We start from the raw sequence: 14,847 nt of genomic DNA, 5'->3' as shown, positions 1-14,847 counted from the left end.
GTTGCACTGAATACATATCTGTGTGTAACATTTGAGACATATATGAAATGTAGCAACCATGCAGAGATGAGCTGAGGATTTCAATTTCAGTATCAGCGTACCCAACCAATTATCAAGCATGAGGTGAATGTTTCCCTGCAGTAAAGATGTGCTGCGGTACTGCAACTAAACACCCAAATAGCTCCTTTCCAAAGAAGTTGGTGTGGCAGACAAAAATCATAGAAAAATAATCTGTATTCACAATGTGCCATTGATGTATTTCAATTTAAAACTGCATGGTCAAATTCTAACTCAATGTGATCTCATCCTTTTTTTTTTCTTCTTTTTTTGCCAGCAAATGTAAATGTGTTCTCTTCATTTTCATTTGTGATGACATTGATTCATACAAACAATGCACATACACTCTAGATACATGTACTTGCCACCTGCCCCCCCCCCCCAACCATCACCTAGGCTTCCCCAAAACACAATTCACCATTTTTGTGTGAATAATGTCTCCTATGCAAAATTTTGTGTGCTTTCTTGTGAAAGTCAGTTACAAAACTCTCTTAAAATTTGTCACTTTTTAGATTTGTTTTCCTCCTCCAGAGAAGATGTACATGTAGCTTTTGAAAAGTTTTAGCCACGACAGACTTTCATCTTTTATAAGTCTTGATAATATGTCAGCAGGAGATGTGTTTTTCTTTTTTTTTTCTCTCATGGGTAACCTGTTATATTGTCTAAATTTACATCCTTGTGTGTGCACCCCCCCCAAAAAAAAAACAACAAAAAGAAATTAAAAAAAAACCAACCTTCTTCTAGAGAAGATACATGTGAAATGAATGTTCAGTGAGTTGAAGGAACTTGAAAAGGTTTTATCAGATTTTTGATGGGTGATACAGGATGCTTTGTTTCAACTTCTACTACAAAAGTTTTCCTTCTTTCCAGTCTTCGTTTTCTACTTTTTTTCCCCCTTTTTTCTTCTAGTCTTCCCAAGTATCTTGTAACATAATGTCTTGTAAATTGTATGTTCATAACATTGTTATAAGCGTATCTTTTTTTTTTTGTGGAGAAATTAGAGAAACCATGAATGAAATTGAAGTGAAATATTACATGCTACTGTATATGTAACTTTACTTTCCAGAGAGATTAGCAGAGGAATTAGATTAATTAATATTGTTCCACAATGTCTAGCAGTGTGCATACTGTGCCCGTCCCACTCCATAGTTTCTTCACAGCCCCATTCCCGCCCCCTCCCTAGCCGTTGTTTCACCCTTGAATGAACCTGATTGTTGTTCATTGTTCTATGTCATTCGTCATTTTTGTGTCTTACCACCAAAACATCTTCCAGCTATTCCTGATGTGGTACAATTGATATTGGGTGAAGGTAAAGCACTGATTGAATGTTTCATTATGTCTCAGCCTTTGAAACACCTCTCTTTGGTCGATCCTGTCTTGCACTGGGCTCTGGATATCACCTTTTTGCATTCTGACTACTTAATGTCCACAGTGTCAGATTCTCTATTTTTCCCCCACTATTTCTGTATGTGCTGGCTCCTTCTCTCTATGGTCTGAATGAAAATACTAATAGTCATCACCATATGCAACATGACCACTGGACATTGACATTTAAAAGAATTGATACAATGTAGGTCAACATTGCTTGTAGAAGATAGTATACAGCATGTATTTAAGATTTTTATGCCTCCGCCCAAAGGGTGCCGGAGGCATTATTCTACATGAAACTGGTAGTAGATGTGTGTAGCTAATGTTATACACAATCAAAACACTAGATCTACTGTAAAGTGAGACGACCTGGGCAAGAATGGTTTTCATACAGATCAAAACGTAAAGTGGCCAAGAAGTCAGTCTTATTCAATTCAGTTATACTTTTGAGTATCTCCATCCAACAAAAGGTTGTACATAATACAAAATATACATTTGATGAATGATATTCTTTAACAATTTGTAAAAAGTTGGAGTCATAATGTATGATACAAAATATATGTACAAGTGATTATAATAGGTAATTAGAGAAACAATAGTGACTAAAGGTAAACGTAGTGATAGAAAAGAGTGATCTGCTGAAAAGCAGAGCTTGTAAGATGTAGATCACTTGAAACAACACGCCAATAATATGTATCAAGAAAATTGATCTGCGTAGAAGTTGTGCATTTAATAACTGATTTATAAGATGCAGGTAATTTAAAGGCATATTGTAGACAGTACTTGTTTTAAAGTACCAAGGAAATACAAACATAAAATGAGATATCAATGTTATAGCACAGACACTACTCGTTGACATCAAGATCCTCTCATTTTCATAGGAGCACATGAAATGTATAAATCATCACATTACACATAGAGAAATTGTCATGGCTGATATGGTAAAGTATCCAATCAAAATGCCCTGCTGTCTTCTATTTGTAAATGCCCAAATGGAATTGCAAAAGATACTCATATGCAGTTTCTGCAGCACATTTCACCACTTATATCAAGTGCATGATGGGCTTTATGAATATGTATATGCTAATCTGCACGCAAAACTTATAACCTGCATATTTGTACCAAGTACCTGTACATCTCCTGCTTCTATAGCATCCGCCTGCTCTGCTTTACCTTCAAAAGTTGCTTCAAACAAATATGTCCAGTAAACAATATGCATATTTTTTTTTTGCTTCCTTGTTGGAAGCAAGTTGCTGCAAAAACCAATCTTAGAATGAGTACAAGTAATTTGATACAGTATTATTTCATTTCCATCTCTGTTTATGCACAGTAATACCACATTGAGAACTGTACCAAAAATGTTGTTGTCTGGCACTTTCTTGGACATGTAAATAAGGGAACTACATGTAGGGTCCTATACGGTACTGAACTCTCAAGGTATTTTAGCATGATAAATCTCTCAACTGATATATGCACTATTGAATAGACATTCTAGGTAACTTTTTTTAAAGAATTCATGCTTCAATCTAAGTGTTCAGGATATGAGAAAAACATAATGCATAACAGGAATAAAATATTTCCTTTGGTACCGTTTCTTCAGATGATCATTACAGTACAATACTAATGACTTCCTCCTCAGTGGTATCCTGTTTTACTTTTGACTGTACAGTTATGAATGCATGCAATAGTCAGTGTATTGTGCATTTGTGCATGTTGTATGTACTTTGCCATGCTGTAGAGCTTGTAAATCAGTATGATTATTATACATTTGCAGGCAAATATTACTGTGTACGGGCTGCAACTGATCTATTATCACAAGCTACAAACTGTATGCATGATATGCATACTCATATACATTATGCATTAAATATTTTCCATGTTATCTCAATCTATTCACTATTGTTGTCAGTATTAGTCAGAGCAGATTTTGATGCTGAATACTTTAACTTGTTTGCTGTCACACACTGTATCAGTATGATGAAATGTAGAATGGGAGAGGGCTGCTGCTGAAGTTGATCTGAAGAGAATCTTAGGGGTTTAAATGAGCAAACTTTGTTAGGTTGTCATAACTGATGAATTGAAATGTACTTCCATTTGATTGTAAAGTTTGACAATTCATAAAATGGCTTATTCTGTCATGAGGTGCATTTACACATTGCTACATATTGAAATATACCTATCATTACATATAGGAGCATGATGCATTTATGTGGTGCCATGCTAAGTCAGTTAAAACATTAAGATGTTAGTTTGCATCCGTCTGCTTTAATAAAATTTCCTTTCCCTGATTTCAGGTGCCATGTGCCCTTGATCAAAAAAGATTTGCTAAAATTGGACCTGAAATTCATATAACAATGTCTTCAAATCTGGAATTGTTGGAGCATGCATTTGGTGTTTCATGAGATTCTTACGATGCTGTTTGTCTCTGTTCAACAGAACACAAGGTAATAGACACCGATGCCATTGATGCAGAGCACAGAGTGAATGGCTACAATGGTGATGCCAAAGAACTGAGCAAGAAGGAGAAGAAGAAGCTGGCATCGCTGCCTCTTGGCCGCAAGATTCCAATGTCTCGCGCTGCCTCCAGCGAGACCTCCACCATCCAGTCACCTGACTCGTCATTTGAGAAAGGCGGCCCCTCCCCGGCCAAATCCAAGCGCAGCAAGTTCACCAAGAGTGCCAGCATGGACTCCGCAGCCAAGCACCCAGAGGACACCCTTGCCAAGCCCACTGGGTATGACGTCGATGGCCAGCGTAGCCCCGGTGCTGCAAGGCGTGGGAAGAAATCTGAGAACCGGCTCAGAACACCGGAGTCCTCACCACCCGGCACATTGACCAGGGAATATATACCCTTGAAACCACCAAGTGACAATGAAGGATCGGTTGGGTCCGACAACCACGGACGTCCACGACTGGCCAAACTGAACTCAATGGGCAGTAGTTTTGATATGTTCAGCAAGTCCATCGACATCATGTCCGACATCAGCGAGGCGGACTCCATCGATCTCAGCATGATGACCAGGTACTACTACTCGGTCAGAATCTTCCCCGGACAGGACCCAACAGACATCCACGTCGGTTGGGTTACCCCCGGTTACCATCACCACAGCCCTCACTTTGACGTGTCCAAGACCAGCGAGGTGACAGTCAACATGCTTGGAGAGAATGGAGGAGTGCAAGAAAGGTAGCCATTTATACTCTTTCTTGTGCAGTTATTATATGCATAAGGCTAGATCTACAATGTATGTATACCTCCAAATAAATAAATAAATGGCCTTTACTGACCATAAGTCAAATTCCTCTGATGCGATTCTCAAAACCAATACCATATAACAAACATTTTCTCAGCAGTCTTGCATAATGTTCTGTGTTGTACGTTTGTATTCAACATGTGAATTTCAGGTAGACTATCTTCAAGTTGGCATTTTTTTTTTTTAATCGTGCAAAGACAGTTGGAGAGTGCTATGCAGTTGATATCAAGATACATGATTGGGGCTTAGCATCCAGTTAAGATATGACATTCAGCAGTACGAAAGTTACACCTAAGTTGACAGAAGTAGGTTTTATTCAGCAGGATTGGGATATTTGAGGTATGGGGAGGGCATGATTCACTCTCACTTGGTATTTCTTTGAATGACAGCTCCAAGCGGAGAGACTGCTTCACTGTGTGTGTAGGAGACCACATGGACATGCTTATCACTCCAGAGGGTCGCAGGATCTCGTCCGGTCTGGTGGTTGGATGCATAGTGGATGCATCAAATGGAGAGCTGTGGTTTACCATCAACGGCAGGGACATCAACACAAAGTATCAGGTTTGTCTGTCTGTCTGTCTGTATGCCTATCCGTCTTTCTTTTTCTCTCTCTCTCTTTCTTTTTATTTTCTTCATTTTTTTTTTCTTTTGTGTGTTCTTTATCCAGTTTAACTCGTGATGGCAGTTTTCTTTGGCCTTCTTTGTAATGCATGATGTAATGATTGTTGCAACTTTGGAAAATGCTATACAATGCCCTAATTTTTAGACATGTTTACTACGTGTTTACTGTTAGGTATCTGTACTACAATTAATGGTAGTTATCAGCACATTCAGGTTTCAAAATGTTGCAATTGAAGCAGCAGAAGAATTTGTGGTATATGGTCTCATGTATGCTTTGATGTCTTGAAAATAGATTTTTTTTTTTACATATCTTTTTCATCCATTTATAACGACTTTTTTTTTGCAACCAGTGTAGCTCTGTATACTGTAAAATGACAGTTGTATCCATTGAGTCAAGGTATAAGATGCTTGATAGTATGTATGAACTCAGATCTCTATATCTCTTTATTTTTTATTGTAGTAAGATACATGTTATAGTCTGAAGTTGGTCATCATGTAGAGAAGTGCCAAAATACCATATCATGTTTTAAAATCCTTAAGATATTTTAAGCTCTATATCTTTTTGACATTGCTGTTAATGTCAACAGAGTGCAGAGAGCACTGACTTGTCAGGACACTACGTACACTGTATGACCACCTATAGTGTATCTGTTTGCTTCTCCCCTGATGACATGCGATTTCTCACAGGTGGAGCCCAAGACAAAGCTGTTTCCAGCGGTGTTTGTGAAGCCTACCAGCAAGGAGATGCTCCAATTTGAGCTTGGAAGAACAAAGGTAGGTGCTTTCTCTCACTCCACTCCCTGTATACTGACCATGTGTTCTCCGTCACTCTAGTCACTGTAGACCTTGTGCTTTCTCTCAATGCACTCCTCATATGTTGATCTTGTGCTTTCTCTCACTCTACTCCATGTGTATTGACCTTGTGTTCTCTCAATCCACTTTGTGTGTATTGACTATCTGTTTTCTCTCAGGGACCGTGGAACATTTTTTTTAAGGTGAGGGGGCTCAGGTACCCTACCCCAAAGTAGTGAATATCAATGTAAGCATGTAAAAAATGGAGCAGACAAGCAGTGATCTAAAGAATTGAGCTAAAGAGAAAGCAGAAGGGAACAAAAAGAGACCAATTTGCACAATTAATTTTCTCTTCTTTTTCATGATTGATTTTTATATTCTTGTGTGCTTAATGTCTTGTTTCTTGCCGTGTATTCTGTATCCTTTTTTCTGTCTTTACCGTTTTTTTATGCCTCCGCCATGAAGTGGTGCCGGAGGCATTATGTTTTCGGGTTGTCCGTCCGTCCGTCCGTCCGTCCACATTTGTTTACGCGATAACTTGAGTAATATTGACTGGAATTTTACCAAACCTGGTCCATGTATAAAATATGATGGGGAAATTACTTGATTAGATATTGGGTGAAATCGGCCTAAGGCCAAAGGTCAAAGGTCAAGGTCAAATCATGAAATTGTATCTGTTTATGCGATAACTCAAGACTGGATCGAGCAAATTTCACCAAACTTTGTCCGAGGATGATGTATGATGGGACAATTACATGATTAGTTTTTTAGTGAAATCGGACAGAGGTCAAAGGTCAAAGATCAAGGTCAAATCCTAAAATTTATCTGTTTACGTGATAACTCAAAACTTGATGAAGCAGCTTTCACCAAACTTGGTCTAAGGATGATGTATGATGGGGCAATTAGTTGAGTAGATTTTAGGGACATTGGTGTGAGGTCAAAGGTCAAATGCTAAAAATGTTATTTCCCCTGTATCTATGCAATGCCCAAATTTATTTTCTTAAAACTTAGAGTAAACATGTACTCCTGCGTAAAGATTCTCCAGAGAGAGTTTCATGTCATAAGGTCAAAGGTCAAAAGGTCAAAGGTTAGGTGAAAATGTTACAATCACTTTTCTCGCTAATGGTTCAATGTATCTTCATGGAACTTGGTACATACGCATGTACTGACTGGCAGGGATTATCTAGAGAATTTAGGGGTCATGGGTCAATAGTCAGGGGGTCAAAGGTCAAGGTCAACTCCTCAAAATTTTACTATTTCCCTCATATACTAGTATATGCAATGCTTGCATTATTAGTTTTAAAACGTAACATGTAACATGTATTACCTAATGGAGATTCTCTGGGAAATTTCCAGCCAGAAGCTCAAAGGTTATGGGTCAAAGGCCAGGTTTAAATGCAAAAAAAAAATATATTTTGTACTGTAGTTGCACTCTTTCCTCATACGTTGAAAATTACTCAATGCATAAACTTATAAAAGGGTTGGTCAGAAGTCAAGTAAAAATCCTCAATTCCCCAATATATGTGTACCTGCACTCTTAGACAATTATAGCAAACCCAGTTCAAGGAAAGTGAAAATTCAAGATATTTCTGACAAACCTGTCATTTCACTATTTTGCCAGTTATGTGAAACTGTCATCACACATTGTGAAGACATTGTACTATACACCTATTGGGAGAATCATGCATTATGGCGGAGGCATCAGTCGCCATAGCGACATTTCTAGTTTTATCTGTGCACAACAGATTATATATAATGTCTATTCTATGTCAAACTGAAGTTGAATATCCAGCGATCATTTGCTTTTATATCTTTAAAATGTAATCTTCAATTTACAGGTGTGCCTATGACAAATGTCTGAGTGTACAATGTATGTGTCTGTCTCTGCCTTTTTTTTAAAGGTTTGTTGACTGCCTTCACTTGTTTGAATGATTTATCCACATACAAGATTGCAGACTTGGTGCTATGATCATGTATGCAGCATGACTTAATGCCATCAAAGATTGTAGCATATGACCAGGGCCCTGTTTTATGAAGAGTTATAATTGATTATATAGTTGATTTCTGTGATAAGTCTATGGCAGCCTGTGTAGTAAGCAAATTTCTAATCGATTATATCTTTTGATAAAACAGGGCCCAGATTTAAATTATTTCTTGCTTGAGAGAGGTTTGCTGGCTGCACATTGCTTTGGCTTTTACAATATTCACATTGAAAGCATAACAGTATGCATGGCATTATGATTAAAAGACAAACATTGTTCCCACTATAAACATTACTGGGTTACCTTGAATCAAACTTTGAATTCCCTTGAGTATCAAGTATGCACTTTGTGTAGAACCCTGTAGTTGCATGTTGGATGTCATTTAAAAACCTTAATAGAATATGAAATATACTGAATTGTGTAAAAATGATTGTGTCAGCGACTGATCCTGAATGAAGATGATGTTTGTGCATGTTTTAAAACCATGTAAACACAGATTTTGGAGAGGAGGTCTAGTTCTTTACAGTCAGAACACGTCAGATGGAGTTTCAATCAGGTACAATGTATCACTCGTCAGTTACTCTCATCAACGCGCATTCCATCTACATGTACATTTATTTGCATCTTTGTATCAGCATGTGTAAGAATAGAAATAGTGCATACATATACATGTACATCTCTTTCCCCCTAATATGGGTCTTTGTACTAATTTATCTTTAGATTGCAAGACTAATTAAACCTGAGCTGTAGTGTGTGGACTACTTCGTATCAGTGCTGTAACAATCATATCCACTTGGTTAGACATGTGTAATGGTATCAGAGAAAGCTCTTTATTTACTGCTGCCCAAACTGATGCTGTTTGTTATCTGTAGCATTTGCTTGCTGCCTCTGCACACCTTAATGAGGTGAGCAATACCCACTGCATCTTTGCTACTGTGATTATTGGGATCTATGTATACAGGAAGCTTCTGGGTGGATGCTAGAACTTAATGAGTACACCCTCAACAAATGTGTATGTGTACACAGGATTGGTGTTCTTGTCCCGATTTGATGAAGCTACTTCAACAATAGAGAGTGCATCAGTTGTAGTCAGTTATTGTCATTTTCAAATTGATATAAATGTGTAGTACACAAATTTCTTTACACTGCCTCTGCTGCTCAGCTCCAGCTCTGTAAACATTCAATGTAACTACCTGTTTTCCAGTTGCCCAATATTTTTATCTATATTTATTTTTTTTTTCATTTGCAATGATATATTTAATGCTAGGCTTGATAGTACATTTAACATTCACTCTATCACCTAATAAAAACTTGTGTTAATCAATTCTTGTGAAATTGACAAACATGTTGCATTAAGACATGCATTGGTGTAGTATCTCATGTAGGCCATATACAGAAAAACCATTTCATGGTACACTTCAAATCCATGTCAATTGCAATAATTCCACAAAAACTGTATTCTTAGTAATTATCAGTGATGTATCTGAGCATCAAATAAACCCCTGAAAGAAAGTTAATGGGTGACTAGAGTAGACCATTCATATGTGTGTCATGAAGGCCAGTTAATAGCAAAATATCACTCTTGAAGATGCTTTCATTTTTTTGTAGACATCAATTAATGTGTGTTTTTGTACAGTGAGATTTATTGTTGTGGCGCTCTTTCTATCAGCAACGATCTGTATGTAGTTGCCATTAAGTTTATATCAAAGATGTCCATCTTACAGTGTGTACTAACCTGTTAAAGTGGTCATTTTATCTGTACCCTAGAGTGACCATCATGGACAACTTTGACTTTACATGTATGGTATTGTGTACACATATTGTTGTAATATCCTGTCCTTGTGTCCATAATGCATACAACGTGTAGCTGTGAGTTTGTTCTTGTTAACTTAATCATTGTATATTTCAGTCAAAAAGAGATGAGATTTAGATTAAAAGTCCTAGGGCACAATCAAGTATAAAGTAGAAATAAAATCAATGTTTTATATGTATGCTTAAAACTATATTCTGATTTTATTGCTTTTTCTTTTTGAGAGGCTTTTACCGTAACCTGTTCAGGACAGGCTGACATTGCTACAACATGCATTTCACATAGACACCTGCCTGAGTATACTCGGGACTCGTCTTCAATGGGTTAAGACTACCTGTAATTTTTGTTTGTGCTTAACAGCCTAAAGTGCTCTAAGTTGCATGCATTTAGGAAATCTTGGAGGGTGTCCAGAGCTGTCATTGCAGGCATCTTTGTTCATCTACAGACATTGTAATCTTCTACTGTGTTTTAGTGCTAAAATTGTAGATTGTGGCTCATCATAGTGAGGAATTAAAACTGGGCGAGTTATGTCTTTTTGCAAACCAAACAGCATTAAAGAGTGTCAGTTTTAGTTGGCTCCCCCTCCCCCCCCCCTTTCTCTTTACTCCATCTCCCCCTCCCCATACCAACTTATTTTCTTTCCATATCTCACACATGTACCAAATATCCATTATTCCACAGCAGGCTCACTGAAAAATTAACTATCTCCATGTCCTATCAGAAGAACATAAAAGGATCCCTGATTTAGGACTAAGTTTTGCCCAATGAGATGAATATAACACAAGAGTATCTCCTTGAAAGCATCCTGGAATTTGTCTGATTTTGATATGTGAATGTTGGCACCCCCCCCCCCCCCTTGTAGCTCAGTGTGTTACAGAGCAGAGCTGTATTTGAAAATAACATTGTGCATTCGGCAGTGAGGATGTTGTTTGCTACTCGCCATGTCTCTCATTCACAGATACAATGTACATGATGTAAAAAATTCCACATCCTGGGTAGCAACAGTCTACATGTATGTTTTCCTGCATTACATCATCTCAACTTTTCATCTTACATGTAGCTTAATGCTAGGTCCGACAGTATTCAGTCCAGATTTGTGAGTACCCCTTGTAAAGGAAAGACTTCGTATGAAGCAGATGTCAGGCGTTAACTAAACTATCTCCTCATTTTGATTGTTGTTTTTTTTTCTGTCCCCTGTGGTGAATGTGTAGAACTGTCTTCCTCTGTCAGCAGCCTGGTTCAAAGGTGACGCCCACAACCCCACGCCGCAGTGCCCGTCCCGAGTCCAGGTGCAGGTCATGCACACCAACACCTGGGCGAGGGCGCCCTTGCAGACCATGAAGGTGGAAACCAAGAAGGTTTCCGACAACAACGGATGGCTGGTGTCGTGCCCAGAATCAGGTACATGAATGGCAGGATTCTACATCCTCTTTTGAGATTGTTGACACTATTTCACCTTCCAGAAAATAGCAAGCAAGTCAAATGCGTTGAGGATATAGTTGTACAAGATGTGCCGTTAAAGCTGTTACAACTAGAAAGATTACATTGTATGTGTGCTTCATTAATTCGTACATGGAAAGAGTACCTTTGTCACATGTGATGCGGTCATGCTCATCCTAATGTAAGATAAGCTCTTTGATTTCATTTCAATATGTGAGAGATTGTGTTTTACTCTTAATTTGGATGTTTGTCATTTGTTGTGTGTTCATGGGTTTGTGTGTTTGTTTGTTTGTTTGTTTGTTTGTTTGTTTAATGCATCAGTGTCATGGCTGGGAGTTCATATCCCAGAGGAGAACAGATGTATGGACATTCTGGAGCTGGTGGAGAATGAAAATCTGCTCAAGTAAGTTTCAGTTACATGTACACCATAGAAAGGCATCAAAAGTAATGTCTAGTAACATCAGATAGCCATAATATTTCATTGAATTGTTATCAAGGTCATTGTCATCAGATTTCCATAAACAATTACAATATCTTTATGCTACTGACCTAATGCTTGATCATCATGTCAGTTGACAAATCTTGTTGGTATATTTGTGTTGTTCAAGGTTGGACAATACTTAAATGCCCTCCAGTTTACTTTAAAGATTACAAAGTCATGATTGTCACTAATATTTTTTCCTGCTACATATGGCGAGCAGTTTTGATTGATAGACTCATGAGTTATGTTATGTATTTTTCAAATGGAAACAATGATATATCTCATTTCAAATATTTGTGTTCTCCCTGAAACATTTGATTTTGAAAATGAAAATTGAAATGAAAAAATGGACAAATTTGAGGTGGCTAATTAAACTAAACTAATCCAAATAAAACTGAGAGTAGGAAATGTGAATCACTCAAACATTATATTCTTTCTTCCAGATTTCACTCACACACCTTGAAGTTGTACTGCTGCGTCTGTTCCCATGGCAACCACCATGTTGCCCATGCCTTGGTCAATCATGTCAATGAAGATCAGTTGATGTACTGTTTACAGTGTCCCTGTGAGTATACTCTCTTTCTAGTATTTTTAAAACAAATATTCATATAGCTTACAGTGTATTTTAAAAGATCGCCCTGTTTTCAGATTAGTTTCAGAATTCCAAAATGTGAAAATAATCTTGTTATTTTGACAGCTTCTGCACAGAAAATTTCACTATCTTTGTACCATTATACAATGTAGTAGCAGAAATAGTGTATAGAAGCACAGCTTAAAACAGTATTTGATTGCTTCTGAAAATGTTATTCTTGGAGGTGTCTGGAGGCCATTTAAAGCAAATGTGTGAATAGTGAGCAACAATGAAAATATTTTCTATTTGGTCAAGAGCATGTATCATCATGAGATCCAAGCTGGTGATTTGATAAGAAATCAGTATGACAGGTCATCCCTTTGCCCATTCTTTCTTCAGTAAAGGTTTGTTATCAACATCTTTAGATATCTACCCCAGTGGCCTCATCCAAGAAGAAGTGTATGATTTTTTTTTCCCCATGGCTATGATGTTACTCACACTTGGCTTCTTACATCACTTTGACAACTTGAAATGATGTAATCATATTTTGATTGTCTATTTTAACAAAAGATGCATCAATGTTGCCTGTCTTCATTCCTTGTATCCTTTACATTGTTCACAGACATCTCGGGTCCTCTGAGAAGGGGATACTACAAGCTGCTCCACGCTCTTCATCTACAAACCCACGTTAGTGCAAGGTATGGGTCTTTTATACATGGCATTTTGTTACAAAATTCTGATGTGGATCCCAATATTGATTAGCAGAGTCTCATGGGAAGCATCTATTGTCACAATCATGAATCATGTAAGACAATAGACCCAGGATCAATTCATCATATTCGTGTGTGTGTGCTGTTCATCGCATGCAGGTTAAAGACCCAAGATGAGTTCATCATCCCCCTGATGACTGGTGGTTCGAAGGCGATGGACGATGAACTGGACATCTCCAGCAGCATGTCCATCAAGAGAGCCCTGAGCACCACAAAGAGTGTGTCCATCAGACCACAGCTCAACATGGGGCCTTCCACAGACAGGTGAGAAGAATTGTCATGTGTTCATTGTTTTCACATACAGTGTATATATCATATCAGTGCTATCAGTTGTTACTTTGGCATCACATTGTCCAATATGATCTGGTATTTTGTGCTTCATTAACATGTTGTTGTATGCCTCTAGTATCATTTACATGTGTGTCAAGAAAAAGCAAGCATGCGTTATGAATGGATGATAATATCAAAGTCTTTGTTGTTATTAGAGACATAGTAAAGTTTTGCAAGATCTTCTAATGTGCACCAAATTCAACATGAAAATAGCTGTCAGTAACAACAGTAGTCAGATTTTACCTCAACTACAGGAGGGTTTGACAGTGAGAAATCAAAGTATGCCCTGAATAATTGATTACTGAATATTTATCAAAGGTTAAGACATTTTCCAGTTACCTTAGAGAAAATTTGTCTAATTGAATGTCATATATTATCATGAATAGTTATAAATTAGTGATATGATTTCTCTGATTCTCAGTGTTCTGCTCTGAATTTGCAGCAGTTGATTTCTTTAGAAGATCAATCATAGTGCATTGCAAGTGCTTGTACCTACAAATGTATACAAAAATACCTACCTGTACCTGCAAATGTGCCACTTTTACTGAAAACTGTGTGCAAAGATTTGCTGATCAAGTAGCTCATGTAAAAATCTCACTACACATATATTTAAACGCAATTCAGTTCTGTAGCTACCTGAATTAAACTTCAACACTGGATTCACAAAAGCTCTCTCCTCTTTTTGAAATTGACACCACTGCAGTAGCCACCAGAGCTTTGGTCAGAGCATCAAGGCTTCGGAGCAGGCCCCGCCCACCTGTAGCCTCTCCGTCCTCAAGCAACATGTCATCTCTTCGCTTGGGGAAGCAGTGGCTCATGGTGTGTCACACTGTCGTGACCCCATTGGTGGCAACTACAATAATCTCTTTGTGTAAGGGCAAATCTGTTTTCATTCCTACAGAAATATCCTACATATGATGTCACACTACTTATGATTTCTTACATCCCTTTTCTTTATGTCTGTCCATTGCAATTAAGATTAGCTATTCATTCTTGGTATCTGTGAATATTGTTATAAATGACCAAAAAGAGAGTTTACCATTACCTCATTAGTGATGATGAACTCCGTGCATATTAGAATATTATTCAGCCTATGTGTACAATATTAGACCTAAGTCAGCAGTACATCTTTGCATGTTGTAAATCTCATTGAAAGACATTTCTTGTTGGGGTATTCTAAATCAGGGATCAGGGATTCCTCTGAGAAAAATTACTTAGCTGAAGAATAACCAATCACTAGAAAAAGCTTTGTCCAATCTGTCATTAAGACAAAGCAAACAAAAGTTTATTCATATAACTGTGCCTTTGTTTTTCACCTGTCAATCAACAGTAAAGTTCTCTCTGTTGATGTAAACAAAATTCCACTATGTACTT

At 37.6% G+C, this 14,847-nt stretch overlaps 1 protein-coding gene across 1 annotated transcript in view; it reads left to right on the top strand.

Annotated features, from left to right (window-relative positions):
• The window catches only part of LOC140235297 (ryanodine receptor 2-like), a 171,708-nt gene extending 157,360 nt beyond the window's left edge, over positions 1-14,348 (top strand). The window contains exons 38-46 of the mRNA XM_072315328.1: positions 3,862-4,609; positions 5,066-5,237; positions 5,985-6,071; positions 11,093-11,282; positions 11,643-11,724; positions 12,246-12,367; positions 12,996-13,071; positions 13,243-13,407; positions 14,177-14,348. Of these exons, the coding sequence (XP_072171429.1) occupies positions 3,862-4,609; positions 5,066-5,237; positions 5,985-6,071; positions 11,093-11,282; positions 11,643-11,724; positions 12,246-12,367; positions 12,996-13,071; positions 13,243-13,407; positions 14,177-14,348 (1,814 nt within the window). The remainder of the gene's footprint in view (positions 1-3,861; positions 4,610-5,065; positions 5,238-5,984; positions 6,072-11,092; positions 11,283-11,642; positions 11,725-12,245; positions 12,368-12,995; positions 13,072-13,242; positions 13,408-14,176) is intronic.
• Positions 14,349-14,847: the final 499 nt, after the last annotated feature.

Source organism: Diadema setosum, chromosome 1, assembly GCF_964275005.1.
Source record: "Diadema setosum chromosome 1, eeDiaSeto1, whole genome shotgun sequence".
NCBI lineage: Eukaryota > Metazoa > Echinodermata > Echinoidea > Diadematoida > Diadematidae > Diadema > Diadema setosum.
This window is presented reverse-complemented; position numbering and strand designations above follow the sequence as displayed.